Source organism: Elephas maximus, chromosome 8 (genome assembly GCF_024166365.1).
Source record: "Elephas maximus indicus isolate mEleMax1 chromosome 8, mEleMax1 primary haplotype, whole genome shotgun sequence".
NCBI lineage: Eukaryota > Metazoa > Chordata > Mammalia > Proboscidea > Elephantidae > Elephas > Elephas maximus.
The window spans coordinates 119247155-119267869 of record NC_064826.1 but is presented as its reverse complement, the minus strand read 5'-3'; the positions used below and the strand labels follow the sequence as shown (position 1 = coordinate 119267869).

The window sequence follows — 20715 nt, the reverse complement described above, 5'->3', positions numbered from 1 at the left end:
AAGTCTTGAAGTCAGGTCCTGTGATTTCTCCAGCTTTGTTCTTTTTCAAAGCTATTTTAAGCATTCTAGGACCTTTGTGTTTACATACGAATTTTAGACTTAAGTTGCCAATTTCCACAACAAAGCCTGCTTTGTTTATTTAGATTGATTTAATTTCTCTCAGTAATGTTTTGTATTTTTCATTGTACAAGTCTTACATTTCTTTTATCAGATTTATCGCTAAGTAGTTCATACTTTTGATGTTATTGTAAATGGCATTGTTTTCTAACTTTAATTTCTGATTGTTAGTTACTACTATATAAAAATACAGTTGATTTTTGTATATTGATCTATTGTCCTGCATCCCTGCTAAACTCACGTATCATTTCTAGTAGCCTTTTTTTTTTTTTTTTTTGTGGTAGATTTTCTTTTATATCAAGTTGTTTGCAAATGAAGATAACTTTTACTTCTTCCTTTCCCATCTGGATGACTTTCATTTATTTTCTTGCCCTAATTCACTGCCTAGAATCTCCAATACATTGTTGAATAGAAGTGGCAAGAGCAGACCTTCTTATTTTGTTCTCCATCTTAGGGGAAAAAGCATTAGTCTTTCATCATTAAGTATCATATTAGCTGCAGGTTTTTTGTAGATTTTTTTTTTATCAGATTAAGTTCCCTTTTATTCCTAATTTGCTGAGATTTTTTGTCAGAATGCTGGATTTTGTCAAGTGCTTTTTCTGTGTCTGTGGAGATGATCATGTGGTTTTTCTTTTTTATTCTGTTAATATGAAGAATTACATTGATTGTAGCATTTTAAAATAACCTTGCATTCCTGGAATATACCCTATTCAGACACGTTGTATTATCCTTCTAAAGTATGATTGGCTTTGGTTTGCTAAAATTTTGTTTAGAATGTTTTCCATTTACGTACCTGAAGGATATTGGTCTGTGGTTTCCTTTTCTTATATATCTGTGTGGTGTCAAGGCGATGCTGATTTCGTAGATGAGTTTGGGACTGTTTCTTCCTGTTCGTTTTTTTTGGAGGATTTTGTATAGAATTGATATTATTTTTTGCTTAAATATTTGCTAGAATTCATCAGTAAACCATCTGGGCTTGGAGCTTTCTCTGTGGAAGTTATCTTTTTTTTTCTTGAACGATCTTGGTACAAGTTTTTGTCTTTCAAAAAATGTGTCCATTTCATCTAAGTTATCCTATTTTTTGAAATAATGTTGTTCATAGTATTTCCTTTTTAACAACCAGTTATCCGTTTAATGTCTGTAGAATCTGTAGTGCTATCACCTCTCTCATTCCTGATTTTGGTAATTGGTGTCTTCTTCCCCCTCCCTACCCCCTGATCATTCTGGCTGGAGTTTTATTGATTTTTAAAAAAGAACTTCCTTCTGGTTTAATTGATTTTCCCTATTTTTTATTTCATTAATTTCCACTCTGATCTTTATTATTTCATTTCTTTTGCTTTCTTTAGGTTTAGTTTGCTCTTCCCTTTGCAGTGTCTTATGGTTGAAGCTGAGGTAACTGATTCGAATTCTTTTTTTTTTTTTTTCTTTTTCTTCCTATTCTAGTCTAAGCATTTGTGCTGTAACCTCCCCTCTGAAGTAATGTTTTAGCAGCATCCCCAAATTTCTGATGTTCTTATTTTTATTCAGTTTAAAATACTTTCTAATTTCTCTTTTGATTTTCTTTTTAGACCCATGGGTTATCTAGAAATATGTTATTTGCAGATTTTTTTTATGATTTTTCTGTTCTTGATTTCTAGTTTAATTATATTATAGTTAGAAAACATACTTTCTGTGACTTAAATCTTTAAAATTTATAGCCAGAATATGATCTGCTTTGGTAAATCGTCCATATATACTTGACGATAATGTGCATTATGCGAGAGTTCTATAAATATTGACTAGGTCAGTTCTTGGGGAGCACATGTTTTTTTCTCATATTTGCTTGCCTTGCATTTAGGTCCCAGGGGTTGAGGATGCAGGGAAACCCCAATGAAATGCAGGCTCAGAAAATTATACACAGCTGCAATTTAAACACACTTTTCTTTATGAAGCTCCCTGCCAGGAAGGCATAGCCTCTTAGTTAAACAAACAGTGTGTTTGCCTTCATCTCAATAGTAGCAGATGGTGTATTTATCACCTTAGCTATGGCTGATGCTCACAGATGTGAATAATATTTTTAACCTTTCCCTTATTTGTTGGATACTTTTTTTTCTTTTTCTAAATTTAATTTGTTATTGTTGAGAATATGCACAGCAAAACAGTCACCAACTCAACAGTTTCTACATGTACAATTTAGTGATTACATTCTTCAAGTTGTGTAAACATTCTCACCCTCCTTTTCTGAGTTGTTCCTCATTAACAGAAAGTTGCTGCCCCCTAAGGCTCTTGTCTAATTGAGTTGCTGTTGTCAATTTGATCCTGTGTAGATAGTTCTTAAAAGAGCATAATGCTCAAGGCAGACAGTTTTTACTAGTTAAGGTAAGCTATCATTCAGTTTTAAGATGACTTCAGGGGATATTTTTGGTTTAAGGTTTAAAGATTATTTCAGGGCAATAGTTTCAGGGGGTTCATCCGCCCTCCATGGCTCCAGAAAATCTAGAGTCCATGAGAATTTGAAATTCTGTTCTGCATTTTCCCCATTTTGATCAGGGTTCTTCTGTAGCATCTTTAATCAAAATGTTCATTAATGGTAGCTGGGCACCATCTGGTTCTTCTGGTCCCATGGCAGAGGAGGCAGTTGTTCATGGAGGCAATTAGCCCCACATTCCATATCCTCCTCCTATTCTTGCCTCTCCTTCTTTCTTTCTTGCTCCAGGTGAATAGAGACCAAATGTTGTGCCTCAGATGGCTGTTTGCAAGCTTATAAGACCACAGACACTATGCAACGAATGAGGAGGTAGAACAGAGGCACTAAATGTTATTAGGCCGGTTAACTGGGATGGCCCATGAAACCATGACCCTAAACCTACAAACCAAGGAACCAAATCCCATGAGATATTTGGTTGTACATGAACAGCCTCAGCAGCTACTCTTTTTGTTGTTGATGTTGTAAATATATCTGTCACACAACTTATGGCAATTCAACTTTTTATAGGTGTACAACCTATTGACAACAATTAATTGGCTGTGCAACCCTACCCTTAATCAATGCGATCTTTCAATCACCACTAACTCCCATATTCCCCCTCCCTCCCGCCCCTGCTAACCACTAGTAAACTTTCTTTACATTTGTCTTTTCTTGTCTTTTTATATAAGTGAAGTCATGTAGTATTTGTCCTTTTGTGATTGGCTTATTTCGCTCAGCATAATGTCTTCAAGCTTCATCCATAGTGTGGCATATATCAAGACTTCATTTCTTCTACTGGTTGAGTAGTTCTCCATTGTATATATGTACCACATTTTGTATATCCATTCATCTGTTGATGGGCATTTAGGTTGTTGCCACCTTTTGGCTATTGTGAATAGCAAGTCTCTGTTAGAGTCTCTGCTTTCAAGTCTTTTGGGTGTATACCTAGGAGTGGAATTGCTAGGTTATTGGATACTTTTTAGGTTATGCATTTACTCTGATATCCATGTATTTTTGGAAAATTGGCCACATCCCATGGAGTCTGTGGCCTGGAGCTCAATCTTGCTCCACTGCCACCTTGTGGAGGGATTGAGTCCCTTTTCTGGATGTCAGTTTTCTGAATGGGAAGATGAACCAGTTTGACTAGGCAGAGTCTCTTATGCAGGCTCTAGGAGGCAGTGGAGCTTTGTGGCAAGTTCACAGGTTTGCCATCTGCAGAGGTGAACCTGAGTCTTAGCTTGGCCTCTTACCCACTGGGCAGTCTTGGGCTGGGCCTGGTCCTTTGCTCTGGTGTAATAGGTGGATGATAAGACAGTTCCTTGTTTCTGGTCACAACTTCAAGAATCCTCTCAGAGACTTTTATTTTTTCTCCAGATGGGCCCATTACATTGTTGCAGGTTTTTTAGCCCCAGTGTGATTGTTGCCTGACATATGCCGGAGGACATGTTTAGGTTTAAAAAGGCTTTGGCAGCTGGAAATCAGCCAGTTTGTGCGCAAGTCCACCGTGCAGTGTAGCAAGTCTGTAAACCCCATGAACACCCCACGGGTGAGGTTCGGCCACCCGAAGCGGAGCAACCCTCTGGGGCATGCTGAGTCTGCAGATGGCCTCGCCTTGTGGAGCGCACTTCCTCTTGGGCTTCTCACAGCCTGTGCTGTCCCCAAACGTGGACACACCGGGGCCTTCCTAATCCGCAAGAACCTGACATGGAGGAGTGCTTACGCAGGAATTTAACAGGTGCTTAGACGAGATCATTTGCATTAATATCATTTTAGGAGGAAGGAGAACAATATTCATGTTGAGTTTATGAATCCTGTAGTCTGACATGTCATTGCACCTCTTCGTCAGCAGAGGACGGGCAAACATGCATGGCTTTATGACACAATCTGGCCATTTTGCTCCATTTTCAGTTGCTGGGAGATGACATTATTACGGCCTGTGTTAGAAAAGTCGTTCATTTATTAGATATTGGTGTTCTGTGGAAGCTGGTCCAGGGGCTAGAGTGCTCCCATCTGCATCTGAGCTTACTCAGAGGAGAGTTTACTTTTATCCTTCCTGTACACTTGTATCCTCCCCCCACCTCTCCCCCGCGGCCATCCTTTGTACTCCTTTGGAGGCTTTCCGGGTCAGGGCCACTGAAGAGAGCCTCGGTCTTGACTAAGAAGCTGGGACTCACCAGGCAGCAGCAAGGACTCGGACGTGCCTTCTTCACCTCTCGTGTCTTGGTTTCCCTGCCTGTAAAATGTGAGGAGGAGACCAGAGGGCCTGAACACCCCTTTCTGCTCCAACACCCTAGTTCTGTGAGCCCCTGAAAGACTGGCTGCCTTAAAGCCTGGGGTGCATTTGTTGGTTAGCTTTAGTAGACTGTCACATGGTTTTCTTTTCTTTCTTTTTTTTTTTTAATTCTTCTTCTGTATGTTTTATTTTTAAAATTAAACATCTGTTGTAATTTAATTTCTTTTCAGGAAGATTTGGGAACATGTAAACAAAAGCTTAAAACCTTTTTTTTTTTTTTTAAATAATAGTTTATTTCTTCTCAGTGAAAGTTTACACAGCAAATTAGGTTCCCATTTCACAATTTCTGTACAGATTCTTCAGGGGTGTTGGTTACATTTTTTACATATGTCAGTGTCCTCATTATTTCTGTTCTGGTTGGTCTATTTCTAGTAATCTAGTTCCTCTGCTCCCTTACATTCTTCCATCTTGGCTTTGGAATAATTGTTGAACATTTGGTCTCATATATGATTTTTTAAAGGAGTGTAGTACTCATGGGTGATTTTTTTTTATTTTATGAGCCAATCTGTTATTTAGCTAAAAGGTGACCTCAGGGGCTAGTTTTGGTTCAAGATTTAAAGAGTATTTAAAGGTGATAGTCTCAGGGAGCTCTCTAAGTCTCAACTGGTCCAGTAAGTCTGGACTTTTTCAGAATTTGCATCCTCCTCCACATTTTTCTCCTATTCTGTCAGGATCCATGTATTGTGGCTGGCCCTGAACAGAATAGTTGGTAGTGATAGCTGGGCACCATCTAACTCTTCTGGTCTCAGGGTAGATGAGGCTGTGGTTTGTGTATACTATTAGTCCTGTAAATTAGTTTCTTCTCTGAATGTTTGGTTTATTTCTTTCTATTTTGCTCTGGATGAGTAGAGACAATTAGATATATGACTGCTCACAGGCTTTTAATACCCCAGCCACTACTCACCAAATTAGGATGTAGAACATAAACTTTATGAACTATATTATGTCAATTGATCAAGTTGTCCTACAAGACTATGGTCCTAAGCCTTCAAACCCCGAAAACCAGTCCTGTGAGGTATTTGGTTATGTGTAAGAAGTATCTCTAACTGTGTCTCTTATATGTTTTATTAAATATGTGAATATATATGCAGGCACACATGTATGGACATACGCATATGATACATACAGAAAATATGTACGTATAGAAAATATTGAAGTTGTCAGGGATTTCTTTTACTTGGATCCACAGTCAATGCCCATGGAAGCAGCAGTCAGGAAATCAAACAACATATTGCATTGGGCAAATCTGCTGCAAAAGACCTCTTTAAAGTATTAAAAAGTAAACATGCTACTTTGAGGACTAAGGTGTGCCTGACCCAAGCCATGTATTTTCAGTCACCTCGTGTGCATGAAAAAGCTGAACAATGAACAAGGAAGAACAAAGAATTGATGTATTTAAATTATGCTGCTGGTGAAGAATATTGACTATACCATAGACTTCCAGAAGAACCAACAAATCTGTCTTGGAAGAAGTACAGCCAGAATGTTCCTTAGAAACGAGGATGGTGAGACTTTGTCTCATGTGCTTTGGACATGTTATCGGGAGGGACCAGTCCCTGGAGAAGGACATCATGCTTGGTAAAGTTGATGGTCAGCAAAAAGAGGAAGATCCTCAGTGAGCTGGATTGACACAGTGGCTGCAACAATGGGCTCAAACATAATAATGATTGTGAGAATGACACACGACTGGGCAGTATTTCGTTCTGTCATTCATAGGGTTGCTCTGAGTCAGAACTGACTCAATAGCACTAACAACAACATAAATACATATATATACTCACATATATACACAAATATACATACCTATGCACATATATGCATACATACATACATATGTAACCACACATATTTTTTGGTTGTTCTTGCTGTTGTTGCATTTACCCAGAATTTCCTTTTTCCCAAAGTACTTCTTAGTGACATCATTTACCTTGGTAAAGCTGTGTGTACTTTGCCCACATTCGGTGTTAACTTTGCCATCACCAAAAATAGCAAATGTCTGCTATCTAGAAAGTGATTCCCCCTGCACCCAACCCTGGTAACCATCAATGAATAGTACGTATAGCTATTTTTGTCTTTTTAGAAAAGTGAGATCATACAATATTTGTCCTTTTGCGATTGACTTATTTCACTCAGCATAATGCCCTCCAGATTCATCTATGTTGTAATATCTTCCAGGACTCATAACTCCACCGTATTCTATTGTATGTACATACCACATTTTGTGTATCCAAATGTGATGGGTACTTAGGTAGTTTCCATCTTTTGTTATTGTGAATAGTGTTGCGATGAACATATATGACTATATGTCTGTTTGTGTCACTTCTATTAAATTTCTAGGGTATCTACCTAGCACCAGGATTACTAGATCATAAGATAGTTCCATTCCTAGTTTTTTGAGGAAGCGCCATACAGCTGCTCCTTGGAAACCCTCTGGAGCAGTTCTACCCTGTCCTATAGGGTCGCTGCGGGCAGAATCGTCTTGATGGCAACTTTTTTTTTTTTTTTTTTAATGGCCAGTGATTTTGGGCATCTTTACCTGGATTTATTGACTGCTTGAATGTTCTCTTTGGTGAAGTGTCTGTTCTTGTTCTTTGCCCATTTTTTTAATTGTGTTGTTTGTCTTTTCGTTGTTGAGTTCTTGAAGTTTTCTTTGTATTTTAGAGATTAGACTCTTATCATATATGCCGTTCCCGAAGATTTTTTCCCAGTCTGTAAGTTGTCTTTTTACTCTTTTGATAAAGTCTTTTAATGAGCATAGGTATTTAATTTTTATGAGGTCCCTGTTACTTAATTTGTCATATGCTGTTTGTGCATTTGTAGTTGTGTTTGATAATCTCATTTAAAAAATATTAGGTCCCATAGTTTTGTCCCTATGCTTTCTTCTAAGAACTTGATAGTTTTAGGTTTAACATTTAGGTCTTTGACCTATTTTGAGTTAGCTTTTATGTATGCTGTGAATTATGGCTCCTGTTTCATTTTTCTGCATGTGGATATCCAATTTTGCCAGCATCATTTGTTAAGGAGACTGTTGTTCCCTGGATGGCCTTTGACCCCTTTTGGAAAATAAGTTGTGTATAGATGAATGGATTTATTTCTGGGTTCTCAATTCTATTCCACTGGTCTATGTGTCTATCGGAAACCCTGGCTGTGTAGTGCTTACAAATTCAGCTACTAACCAAAACATTGGCAGTTCGAATCCACCAGGTGCTCCTTGGAAACCCTAAGGGGCAGTTCTACTCTGTACTATAGGGGTGCTATCATTTGGAATCGACTTGATGGCAATGGGTTTGTTTTTTTGTTTTTTTGTTCCTTTTTTGTGTGTGTCTCTCATTGAACCAGTTGCATGGTATTCTTTTAACAGATGTGTATGTGAGCAAATAATGGTGTTAAAGTACAATTTTTCTGAAAAAGAGGCCCAGAAAATGTGGTCAGGATATAAAGCCACTAGCGAAGAACTGTGCCTGGAGTGAAAAGTGGTCCATCTGTTTTTCCTACTCAGCTTGGAAACTGATGCGTGGATATAGTTTTAAGTGATAAAAGTAGGTTTTAATATAGTCTGTAGAGTCCTCATTTGAAGAATGGGTGTGTACATGTGTATGTATATACACACATCTGCATACATAAGTTACATAGAGAAAAGGCTAGAATGAAGTATTTTAGAATATGGTTATTGTTGAGTACTGAATTATGGGTGGTTTTTAGTGTTCTGAACTTTTTCAGTTCTTTGTAATGAGCATTGATTCTTTAATTATCACTTATTTATCGGAAATACATATTGTCTCATTAGAAATAATAGATGTTTGGGATTTTACTGTGCCTTGTATTGAGATTCCTTTGGCAGGCTCTTTCCACCCCATGTCAGCATGTGAGTTACTACAGAGGGCCCAGGCAGCCCTGAGTGCTGGGCATTGGCCACATGGCCCTGGAGATGAGCAGTGACCCCTTCCAGCCTGCCTTGGACTCAGTTCCTCCCAGTCACTCGGAAAAAGTCTCTGACAAGGCGTGAGGCCATTGCTGTTTTTGAGCACACTCCAGCAGGCTGCATTTGGCTGTAGCCTCCCAGTGGCTGAGGAGGGAGCCCCTGGGCCATGGAGGTGGGTAGCATGGGCGTGCCAGATACGGCTCCAGGCCTCAAGGACATGTGCTTCCAGAGTAACCAAGGATTGTGTTGGAATGCATTCTTTTCTGGTTTGCTAAGGGTGGTTTTGAGCTCTGCAGTCCTGAGCAGATGGTTTCAAAATGTCAGTGTTGGCTTGTCATGTGTTGGAGAAGATCCCAGTGTTACATCTGGAGTGTGGGCCTTCGGTGCCAGAACCATGAGTGTTCTTGGTGAGCTGCAGATCCTTCTCAGGGAGTTACTCACATTGGCTTCCCTGCTCCACCTACAAGCTCTCTGCAGAGAGAGTGTGTGATGTGGTGTTTCCTTGGCATTAACTCTCCCATCAGCACCTCTCACTCATTGATGAAACTCTGGTTCAGCAGCTGCAGGTGCTCAGAGTTGTTCTACCAGCCTTAGGACAGTGAGGTCTCCTCCCTAGCCTGCTCCTAGTCAGCAGGGGAGCAGCGAGGCCTGTGTAGGAGGCTGCTGAGAGGTGCAGGCTTGCGCAGAGGTGAGGAGAGGGCCTGAGGGCTAGGTGAACCAGGCTTCCTGGGAAGGGGGCCCTGAGTGCTCTGGAAGGTGGAAAGGCGTTAACCAGGCAAACATGAGGGTGGCATGGGGAGGTGGTATTCCAGGCATAGAGAAGATGTGGTGCTGTGGGAGCTTACAGGGAAATGGTGAGAGGAGGGACTGGAGGTCAGAGGGTTGGGGTGACTGGAGTGCCCTGAAGAGGAGGGGCATGTGTGTCCCTCCACGTGTGGGCAGAGGAAGGATGGTGCATTGCTGTGTCCTCTCATTTGGAGAGTGACTTCATGTCCCTGCCATGTCCAGGCATCATTCTAAGCACAGACAAGGCAGACACAAACCTGCTGGCATCCCAAAATCCTTTATTATGGAAACTTCCAAGCATTGAGGGGTATAATAAGCCCCATGTGTCCACAGCCTAGCTTCAGCTTTCATGAGGATCTGGCCAGTCTTGTTGGGTCCCACCCATTCCCTCATCCCGAATTCTAGACATCAACTCATTTGATCTATAAGTTCTTCAGTACATAACTACCATGAGAACATTTCAAAAGCATCACCAGGTACCATTATCTTACCCAACAAGAATGGTAATCATTACGTAAGATCCAACCCCAGCTGCCTCACAGTTGATGCACTGCCATCAGGACACATGCAAGACCTCCATGTGTACTTGGTGGCTTTCTTCCCCTTACCCTCCACTGCTGGTTTGGCTGTGCATTCTCTGGACTTGGCCACCATGTCTTTGCAGCATTGTTTCTCATTGTCTCCTATAAATGGGTAGCTCTCCTGGAGACATGACCTAGGTCCTTGGATTGGTTCACTGTTCTCTTGGTGCAAGTGTATTGTTGGAGGTGCCATGCCCTTCCTGTGGCATCTTCCTGGGGGGCAGGTATAGACAACTGCTTCCTCCACTGCTAGGCTGGGGCTGTCAGTGGGCTCAGGTCCCAGCAGCATGATCCACTGATTCTCAGTTTCTTCATCAGAGTTGCCCCTAATGGCTTTGTAGCAGTTGCCTCCCAAGTATTGCTGAGATTTGGCATTTCATTTGGGCTTGCAAAATGCTGATTTTCTAAATCTGCCATTTTTTCTGCATTTATTAGCTCATGATTGTTTAAAAAAGGAACTTTTACTCATTAGCTAGTTGGTTATCCTCAGAAACAATAAATGTTTGACTCTTTTCATTTATTTACCAATTTTCAAAATAATAAGTTGGCACCCTGGAGCCCTCCAAAGGTAATCTCTGAGGTTTCCTTTTTTTTTTTTTTAATGTCACTTTGAACTCATGAATTTGAAAACCTTCCATGTGTTTTGATCCATTGCCATCTTTTTTCTTTCTGATGTTCAGATTTCCCCTCTCTGGCCAGCGGGAGCCCCTTCAGATGGCTTCTGTTACTTAGACTTGGCCCCTGTCCTCTCTGAGCATGGCTTTAGGGACAGTGGGACATTCCTGCCCCCGACGCACATTTTTCCAAAAAGCTGGTGTTTCTTTCACTGGGGAATGGTATTTCCTGAGTATAATCTGGATTGTCACGGGGACTTTTCAGGAGACAGAGAGTGTTTTTTTTTTTTTTTTTAGAGAAAGAAAAAATAAATTATGAGTTCATATTGATATTTCCAATTCCCACTTTACTCCTTTGATTTTTATATTTGCATCTCTTTGATGTTGAAAACCCTAATAACAGTAATACGATTTATTTGTTTTATCCTTCAGTATATTTTAGGTTCAAAATAACATTGCCAGTATTGTTGCCAACAGTAAGACTACTGAATGCAATTGAAAATTTCTTTGTAGTTATTTTTGTGCTAGGATTATAGCCCACCAGATACATACTCAAAATATGTACTTTCCTGACACTTGCAATAATTCTTCTCTGTGTGGTTGTGTTACCAATGTTATGTTACAGGTAACAGGTTCAATTGTTTCATTTTGTTTTTGATTTTAAATTTGATTTTTCTTTTTAAGTGTGTAAAATATTTGCATGGTTCAGCTCCAGAGTGACAACTCTACGACAAGATACATCAAGGGAGGCCTACCCACTGACACCACTTTTTTCTCCTGCCCCATGTCCTTAAACATTGACGTTGGGTTTTGGTTTGCCCTTCTGCCATTTCTCTTGGGTGCCAGAAGCAGCTGTGCTTGTGTAATTATGTACGCTCGCCAGGGCAGCCGGCTGGAGGCAAGGCTGTGTGGTTTCCTTTTTTCACTTGTCCCAGCATTTCTGGAGCACTCCCACTAATGGACAACCATCTCAGCTCTCTTGCTGTGTCTGGTTTCTCGCTGTGGGCAGGAAGCTCCTGGAGGTCAGGGACTTTTCTCTCTCTTACTCACTTTTATATCTTTGGTGCTTAACACAGTGGTCGGCAGATGAATGGGGCTCCAGGAAAGGAATTGTGAAGGAAGGAATTACGAAAATTGAAATGGAAATTATTTTGCCTGCCTTCCAGAGGTAGCTACTGCTTGTTTTTTTTGGTGTATTTCTTTGCAACGTTATATGGATGCAGCAGGTTAAACATTTATAGTCATAATAGTTAAGACGCTGGTTTGTGGTGTCAAAATAACCGAAGTACAAAAAAGAAAGCATGTAGGGTTTATTTGAGCACTTAAAATCTGTTTGCATACAGCGTGACCTTTATGTTCAAAAGAAATAGGAAGTCTTGTCTTTGGCTAGTTACAATGAGTTTTTAAGAGAGAAATATACCATCGGCTAATCTTAGCATGGTACCCTGGCGGCGCAGTGTTAAGAGCTCGGGTGCTAACCAAAAGGTCAGCAATTCGAATCCACCAGCTGCTCCCTGGAAACCCTACAGGGCAGTTCTACTATGTCCTGTGGGGTCGCTATGAGTTGGAATTGACTCGATGGCAATGTGTTTGGCTTTTTTACCTTAATCTTAGTGTGACTGATTGAATCATATCCCCCTTCCTGAAATCAGTTGCTATCAGACTATCCTTTGGTTTTTGGGGCCAGGCCAGGCCAGCCCCCTGGGCATTCGCACAGATCCTCAGGTGTAGTGTAGAGGTTGTAAACAGTAAAGGTTCCTCAACTACCCAGGAAATTCCAAAGTTTTAGGGTTATCTCCCAGGAAACAAGGGAAATCACCTAAAGTTGAATTCCTTGCATGAGATATACTGAACAAGTTTATGGCTAGCAGATGTCCTTGTCACAAAGGGCAATCTTACAGTCACTGTGTCTCTACATTATTCCTTTTATCTGTTTTGGGCTATACTCCGTCATGGTGAGTGGCCTTTGTGAATTTTCCTGCACCCTCAGAGGAATCTGTCAGTTTGGTCCTCAGTTTCTTTCTTTAATAGTGGAAATAGGATTTTCTAAAATCTCTTATCATTGAATTTGCCTTTAGGAACCCGTTTTTCACTGATAGCCAGAAACTTCATCTTGTGAAGTTAATATAACTTGGCCAGTTTGGGTTTTAAATGCAGTTTTTTCAGGGTGTAAATGAGATTAATTCAAATGCTCTCTTTTCTCCTTCTCCAGCTGCAGGGAGCTCCCCTGCCTTTTCAGCACTGGGGGTGTGGTGTGGGGTCCCCATGTTGTCCTCTGCCTCACTGGACTCTACTGTGTTCGAGCTGGCCATAGAGGGAGCCTGGGTATCTTCTGGGCTCTGGTCTTCATGATCCCACTGAGTTCTCTGCTTCCTCCAAAACCTCCCTCCAGCCCCTCTCTCTCCTCTGGGCTTCTCAGCACTTCCAGGGCCTTCTGGTATCAGTGCCGGAGCAGGCCAGGGTCAGGGATATTGGAGTGGGTGGTCTCTGTTTAAGCAGGCCAGTGTGGGCCCAGGGCTTGTCTGCCAGCCTGCCACATTCCTCAGGTCACACCCCAGAAGCAGACAAGAGACTGTTGTACTGGATTTCCTTTCAGTCCTTCTGGAGTTTCTGATGGGGAGTCTGTTGTCATGTGACTCACCAATCCAGTCCCCTCCAAGGCTGAGAGGGAGAGCACAGCACTAGACCCCTTTCCTCGGCCCACCAGGGCCTGACCCCTTGTCAGGCCCCTCCAACCCTCCAACTTCTTAGTTTTTTTGGCTGGACTCACGGCTCTTAGGGTGCCGCAAACCCTCCTCCGTGCTGGTCTCAAGCAGGAACTCCAAACTCTAAGTGGACCAGGCTGTACCTATTGATATTTACAGAGAATATTTTAAAATCTATAAGCCAAAAGCAAATTAAAACTCTTTTCTTTTTGGGGGGGTAGGAGGAGGGCTTAAGCAGGCTAACAAAATCCAGGACATTTGATATTTTTTAAAAATTCAGCATTTTAGTCCATGCATTTGTTCTGGGCTGTTTCTACCACCCACTGTGGGGGTGAACACTTCCCTCCCCCTCACCAGGCCACTCACATGGTGGAGGAGGGTTCAGGTGAGAGGAAGCCCAGGCTGAGAGGGTGATCCTCCCCTCTCACCTGTCCCCATATACACATCTGACCCTCCAGGAAGCCATATCTACGCACCCCAGTGTGTGTAGTATGCTGACCTTATCCTAGTCCAGAAAACTCCAGAATCCAGGCTGACCCCATTTCCATACTGTTTTTTTGAGTGGCTGTATGCAAAGGGAGTGTCCCTTGGCAGGTCACCTTGACTTTTACCCCTGGTCAGAGGTCTACTGCCTACACCAGCTCCGCCCCTATGGCCTGGCAGCATCTCACAGAGGTTTTCCACGGTGCTCAGGCTGCCCTCTCACCCAGAGTCTTTGCACAGCTCATTCTTCCATGTCATTCCCATGGGGATTACCATCAGATTCCACTCACTGGGCCAGCCTGAGGTCACCCCACTTTCTGTTGGTGTCAGATACCCTGTGGTTTGGCAGGGTCTAGAGTCACAGTAAGGCTGTTGTAAGCAGCTCCACTCAAGGGCCCTTAATTTGCATTTTAAACCTCCAGGCTCTCCTGTCCTCCAAGTTGCCCTGTCTGTGAGGGGCCTGCATATCTACCCACACAGCAGCCTTTAGCAGACACTTGTCCCATCAGCATACTTGTTCAGAGCAGACTGTATGTTGCTCTGTGCCTTGTCTTCACTCATGGAGATGAATGGGGGCGACCTCAGGGAGGATGGGCCGTGACCCCTGCACAGCAGAGCCATAGGCCCTGAAGGAAGAGGTGGAGGGTGGGGCGCGGAGGGACCATACAGTCACCCAGCACTCACTCGTGACCCCTTCCCTGGTGTGAGTACTTTGTTTTGTTACAGGAGATACAGAGAAGGCAGAGAGCACATCTCACCAAAAGGACCTTGTTGTCTGAAGCTTGGGTCCCCAGAACTCCTGATGTTGTATGTAAGAATCAGGCATGGTGGTTTTCATAGACACCCCAGAGGGGTCACTGACCTGACCTCTCAGGGTGGGGGCAGGCAGCAGGGACCCCACAGCAGCCTCCCTGTCTCACACTGGCTGAGAAAGGAAGCGGAGTCTGACAAAGCCAGGGTGTGGGAGCAGAGAGGTGTCCCCCTAACCCCCGGTGCCCACACATTGTGGTCTGGATGTTCTGACTGTGTGGGGGACTCTGAGATCTCCTTCTTCTGGGTGGTAACAATGGGGACCTGTGAGAAAGGCATTGTAGAAGCTCTAGGAAACGGCCCAGATGCCTTGCTAGTCTGGAGGCTTGGGTCGTGGGCCTCCCAGTGTGTTCCCCCTTGCTGATCTCAGTGTTACAGGCAGCCAGCCAGCTCATCCACAGTGGGGATGCAGAGCTGGCCTTGAGGTACCTATGGGCAGACAGGGCTGTTGGATGAGAGTGTCACATGGCAGGCCACAGCACCACTGGTACTAGCAAGCTGACCCTGGTCAGGCCACCTGCCCTGGCCTCTCTGACGTGTCTTGGTCTGGCCCATGCTGACCAGCCTTTTTTGGGGTACTGTGCTGTTCTTTACTGAACACTGACCATGGCCCCATCCACTGGTCATCAGCTGGAATCCTGGAACTGCAGTGGCCAGCCACTCTGCTGAGAACCTTACCCAGGCCATCCTTTGGGGTCCCTGCAGCTTCTGTGAGATGAGTGTTTCTGAGCCCCATCTCACAAATGGCAGAATATTGGCCCTGAGGGTCCATGGCCTGCCCAGGGCAGAGTGCAGATCAGAACTCAGCTGTTTGGCCCTGGAGCATATGCTCCCAACACGCCCTGGGTGCGCTGGCTCTGAGCTGGGCCTTCATGAGCCTGATAACTCCAGCCCAGCCTGAAAGTGGTGTCAGTGGGGTTACTTCCATTCTGCAGGTGAGGAAACTGTCTCTCTAAAGGTGAGTAACTTGCCCACAATCACACCGAGACTGGGCCCTCCCTGGCCAGACTCTAAACTGCCTCTATGCCTTCTCCCAGCTGCCCTGGATGGCTCTCTGCAAGTGTGAGGCCAGGGGCTCTGGACAGAGCAGACTGCCTGGTCTTTCTGAGGCTGCTTCAGTGCTCGCCATTCATATGTGCGTCCATGGCCAGCAGGTGTATAAGGAGCGAGTGCAGAGCCCCCTTTGTGTGGCTAACATCACCCCCCTCTCAGATGGGGGATGGGGGTGGGGGATGGGGCCATCACTCAAGACACCCACAGCGCTGAGCCTGAGAGCCACTTTGTAGAAGAGATGTTTCCGTGTGATGCGGGCGGACAGGCCTGGGAAGGACTCCAGGACCATTCACCACTGTCACACCCCTGCACCACCAGCAATGTGGGCCTGCAAGGTCAGCTGGCGCCCCTCACTGCCCATGTCGCTGGGCACTGGCTCCGGGTCCTCCCGTCCTCCAGCCCCCAGTCACAGCCTTAGGCAGAGGTGGAGGATGTATGAGCACCTGGATACTGAGAGCCAGGAATGCCTATCTTCAATGTGCTGTGCTAATTCAGAGTATTCATAAAAAGCCAAAGAACAAATAAATATAAGCTATGGAGTACGTCGTTTGTGTAATGCCAGGGTTCTCGGTGTAGTCCGATGTCCTTGGGGGCCATGCGAGACCCTGTCTTGTCCAACTACATGTCGGTGTGAGGCCAGCACCCCTCCTTTACCCCAACACAGACAACATATCACAGCAGATGGATGCAGAAGTGGATAATACAGTCCAGCTGCTTCCTTTAAGTCAGATATTAAAGAAATTTATAAAATTGTTAAAAATGACGCTCTTCTCATTTTTTTGTTTCGCAAAATGTCATTTTTCATAAAAATGTGTTATTAACATGTAATGGATGTACTACTGTCAATTTTAAAACAATAAATATGCTCTAGTTTTCTCAGTTGTAGCTTCTAATGTGAATCTTAGTAGATATAACCCACTTAAACAAAAGTTTTTTTTGTGAGGCCCTCAATCATTGTACAGCCAGAATGTTCCTTAGAAGTGAGGATGGCAAGACTCTGTCTCACTTACTTTGGATATGTTTCAGGAGGGACCAGCCCCTGGAGAAGGACATGATGCTTGTTAGAGGGTTGGTACAAAAGAAGAAGACCCTCAATGAGATGGATTGACACAGTGGCTGCAACAGTGGGCTCAAACATAGTAACGATTGTGAGGATGGCGCAAGACTGGGCAAACATTTTGTTCTCTTATACGTAGGGTCGCTATGATTTGGTGTTGACTCAATGGCGTCTAACAACAACAGTCATTGTAAAAATGTAAAAGGATCCTGAGACCAAATGTAAAGAGCTTCTGTCTTAGTGTTTTCCTTGAACTAAAAATAGTAACAGTCACAATAAAAATCTCAGTTAGTATTTATTCATTAAAGCATATGCCAAGTGGTATAATGAGTGCTTTGCATCTGTTATCTCAGTCCTCAAAGTGACCTGGGAGGCAGGAGCTTATCCTTCCCATTTAATCACTGAGTGGGTGCACATTCAGAGATGTTGCACATCCTGTGAGTGGCGGGTCAGGGCTCACCAGTGGAATCACTGCAGGACGCAGGCCCTGCTGCAGATGGTTCCTTTCCTGAGAGCTGCTTAGACTTCTTGTGGCTCAGGCACTGTGCTCAAACTGTTGGGGAGAAGTGGCTGCCTGGTGGGGGTACAGCATCTTCCGGAAGGGCTGACACTGTGATCGGTACATGTGCACCACGAGAGACGCTGTGCAAATTCAGAGAAAGAAGACACTGTCTGGGGCTTGGGGTAGACGTCTGTTGGAGCTGACATTTCAGCTGGACTAGGAGGGTCTGTAAGGTGGGACCAAGTGAAATATAGGGTGAGGCAGGGGCAGGGGTTGGTGGTGGTGGACATACCAGGTGGAAGGAGAACTGTGAGGGAGGGGAGTGTGGGATGTGTCAGTGTTGGGAGCCTGGCTGTGCCCTCTGGGCCGGATGGAGGGTGCTGCACATACTGCCAGCCTGGCCCTGGGCTGGGACATGGTAGATGTACAATTATTGTTCTGTGTGCTAGATCCTCCCCATCACCGTGGCGATGGGGAGAAGGTGAGGTCTAGAAGGGTGGCTTGGAGTCCGTCCTGCGAAGCTTCTGCTGCCTTAACATGTGGGTCTCACCTTTCCCCGGCAGGAGAACCACTGCCGGCGGATCAAGATCCTGGGGGACTGCTATTACTGCGTGTCGGGCCTCACCCAGCCCAAGACTGACCACGCCCACTGCTGTGTGGAGATGGGGCTTGACATGATTGATACCATCACGTAAGTGCCTACAGGGGGCAGGGCCTGGGCCGGGGGTTATGGCTGCTGACCCCCTTTGCGCCACACATGCCCTTACAAGGCCCTGCTTGGTCGTGGTTAGTCTGTCCCAAGGTGTGGTCACCTTTCCTGGGGCTGTGAGGACCACATGAGGAGAAGGCTGGATCCAGCAAGTCCCCCTGAGCTGTGGAGTGTTGCTTTGATGGCCCCTCCTTTACATCAGGTCTGTGGCTGTTTCTTTGTCTACAGTAAGCCCTGGTCTTAATTAAGTGTGCTTTAGTCATGCTTAAAGACACTAACCTGTGCTTAGCCAGATAAGACACCTGGGGGAGTGGGAGGGGGAGTGAGGGGCGCTTGCCTCAGATCCAGCTGAATTCCGTTTCAGAAGGAGATGCGTGTCCTTGCTCCTCACCAAGGCAGGTATCAAGGCCTCAGGTCTTGTGTGGAGAGAGGTGTGCTGGCATCAGGCAGGGTGAGCATTACTGGAAGAAGGAGCAGACCCGTGAGTCTGGTCTGCCCTTTTTTTTTTTTTTTTTAATTATTCGGCCTTGTCTTGTCATGGTCCTATCAGTGACTGGGATGAAGACATAGGAGGCCTTTTAACAAGTTAGGGGATGGTACACAGCTGAGAAGTTGACCTTATGGGGTGAAGCAGAGATCAGATTAAGTCTCAAAAGTATGGAGTAAAGGGTATGACCCAGTGAGATGAGATTTAGCAGGGATTGGTTCAAAGTTTCACATATGAGAGTAGAAAATTAATACCACAAGAATTGTATGAGGAAGACATGATGAAGTAGCTGCTGGAGTGAAAGAATAAATAGAACATCAAAACAGGACAACACTTCGGAGATTGGGGTTACCAGAGGGCTCTGTGTAGACATCCTTGTGGTGCGGTCCGCACAAGAGGAGTGCACCTTCAGGCTGTGTTAGTAAGAGCAGTACGTTAGCAGGAGGGAGGTGCATCCTCAGCCCTGGACTCCACCTTCTGGGAGCGTGAAGACAGTGAAGGCCTTCAGGCAGGGGGTCTTAAGCCTGGAAGCACACTGGATCACCTGAGAGAATTTACAAACACTGGTCTTAGCCTGCTTCTGAGTCTGATGCAGTTCATCTGGGTGATAGTCTAGGCATCGTGGGTCTTAAAAGCTCCCCAGCTGTTATTAGTATGCACCAAAATGTGAGAATGACTGTTGTGGAGAAGAGAGACCAGACTGGTGGAAATGCTTAAAGCCTGGCCAAAAAAGGTGAAGGAAGTAAAGATACCTGGTTCAAGAAGATTGAGAGGGATAGAAATTTGATACTGTCTTCTGTTGTCTGAAAGGATAGCATGTTATATCATCTTATAGCAATCATACCATATCTTAGATCAGTCATATCATATCTCATCATATATCAGCCATATCTTACATCATATGTGTCAATCTTGTATCTTATTTCAATCATATTCTACCATCATGTGTTATACCGATCATATCATATATTAGTCATATACTGTAGCATACATCAGTTATATCCTTTCAATCATATATCCAAGACCCTCAACGAGATGGATTGACGCAGTGGCTACAACAGTGGGCTCAAACATAGCAAGGATCGTGAGGGTGGCACAGGACCGAGCAGTGTTTCGTTCAGTTGTACATGGGGTTGCTGTGAGTTGGAACTGACTCAATGGCACCTAACAACAACATCCTATCCTGTCCTATCATGTATTCTGTGTGATCTCCTTGGATTAACAAGAGGTTCTCTGGGTGGAAGCTATGGGGAGATAAATGTCACCCTTTCACTTAGTAATGTTTATGAAGCCCTGCTGTGTGCCAGGCACAGACTGGGTATAAGAGCCTGTAAGCCCCCTAATACCAGGCTTGACAGGGCTGAACCAGTTGCTAGTGGAACTGAGCCAGACAGCCTCCTACCCCAAAGGTCTGTGGGCTTCACTGCATTGACTGGGGATAGTCCCCCAAAACTCTGGGTCTGTCCTCCAGCTCCTCCCGCTGCCTCTCCTTGCTGGCTGGATGCTCCGTGGTGCAGCATCTCCTTATGTCACTGCTCAGGCTCCCTCTGCTGCTACTTAAGCTTAGAGTCCCCCTTACATGGCTCCCGGCTTGGCTTGACTTCCCCATTTATGTATTATTAAATGTCTCTCTGGGGGTCAGGAAGCCCTGAGTCTCTTCTTTTCTCTTCTGTGCGTGGTATTGTGCTAGCTGCACTGTACTGACTGCCAGGAGCCATTATCTCCCCCGCCCTCCTCTGCTTGGTGGTCCACTTGCTCTTTGAAACTGCAGCATCCCCTTGGTTGTCCCTATAATTCTCCAAAGTCTTGAGATCCTGACTTCAGTGGCCCTATCTTTCTGGCCTTGCCCCTTGACCTCCGTGCTGATGCAAGCATCCTCGGCTCCTGAGGCCCCCCTCTGCTTCAATGCCAGAGCTTACAGAATCCACAGGGCCTTGGGCAGACTGGAGGTGCTGCCCTGCCAGGTACCTGGCCTTGCACAGGAAGGAGAGCCCCCAGGCAAACTGCTTAGAAAGATTGCCCCTTAAGCCCTTCTTCCCTCCTCTGATTGTCCTGAGTATGGGACAGGTCAATGGGCTTTCTGTGTGGCTGGCCTTCCTGTGGAGGCTCCGGAGGAACAGCCATCCTTGGCAGGCTGCCAGCCACATTGG

The 20715-nt window shown here is 44.6% G+C and overlaps 1 protein-coding gene across 2 annotated transcripts in view; it reads left to right on the top strand.

Moving 5' to 3' along the window:
* ADCY1 (adenylate cyclase 1) overlaps nucleotides 1-20715 on the top strand; it is a 258513-nt gene that overhangs the window by 115384 nt on the left and 122414 nt on the right. For both annotated transcript variants that reach the window (XM_049894205.1, XM_049894208.1), the window contains exon 5: nucleotides 17933-18060. In XM_049894205.1, coding sequence (XP_049750162.1) covers nucleotides 17933-18060 — 128 coding nt within the window. The remainder of the gene's footprint in view (nucleotides 1-17932; nucleotides 18061-20715) is intronic.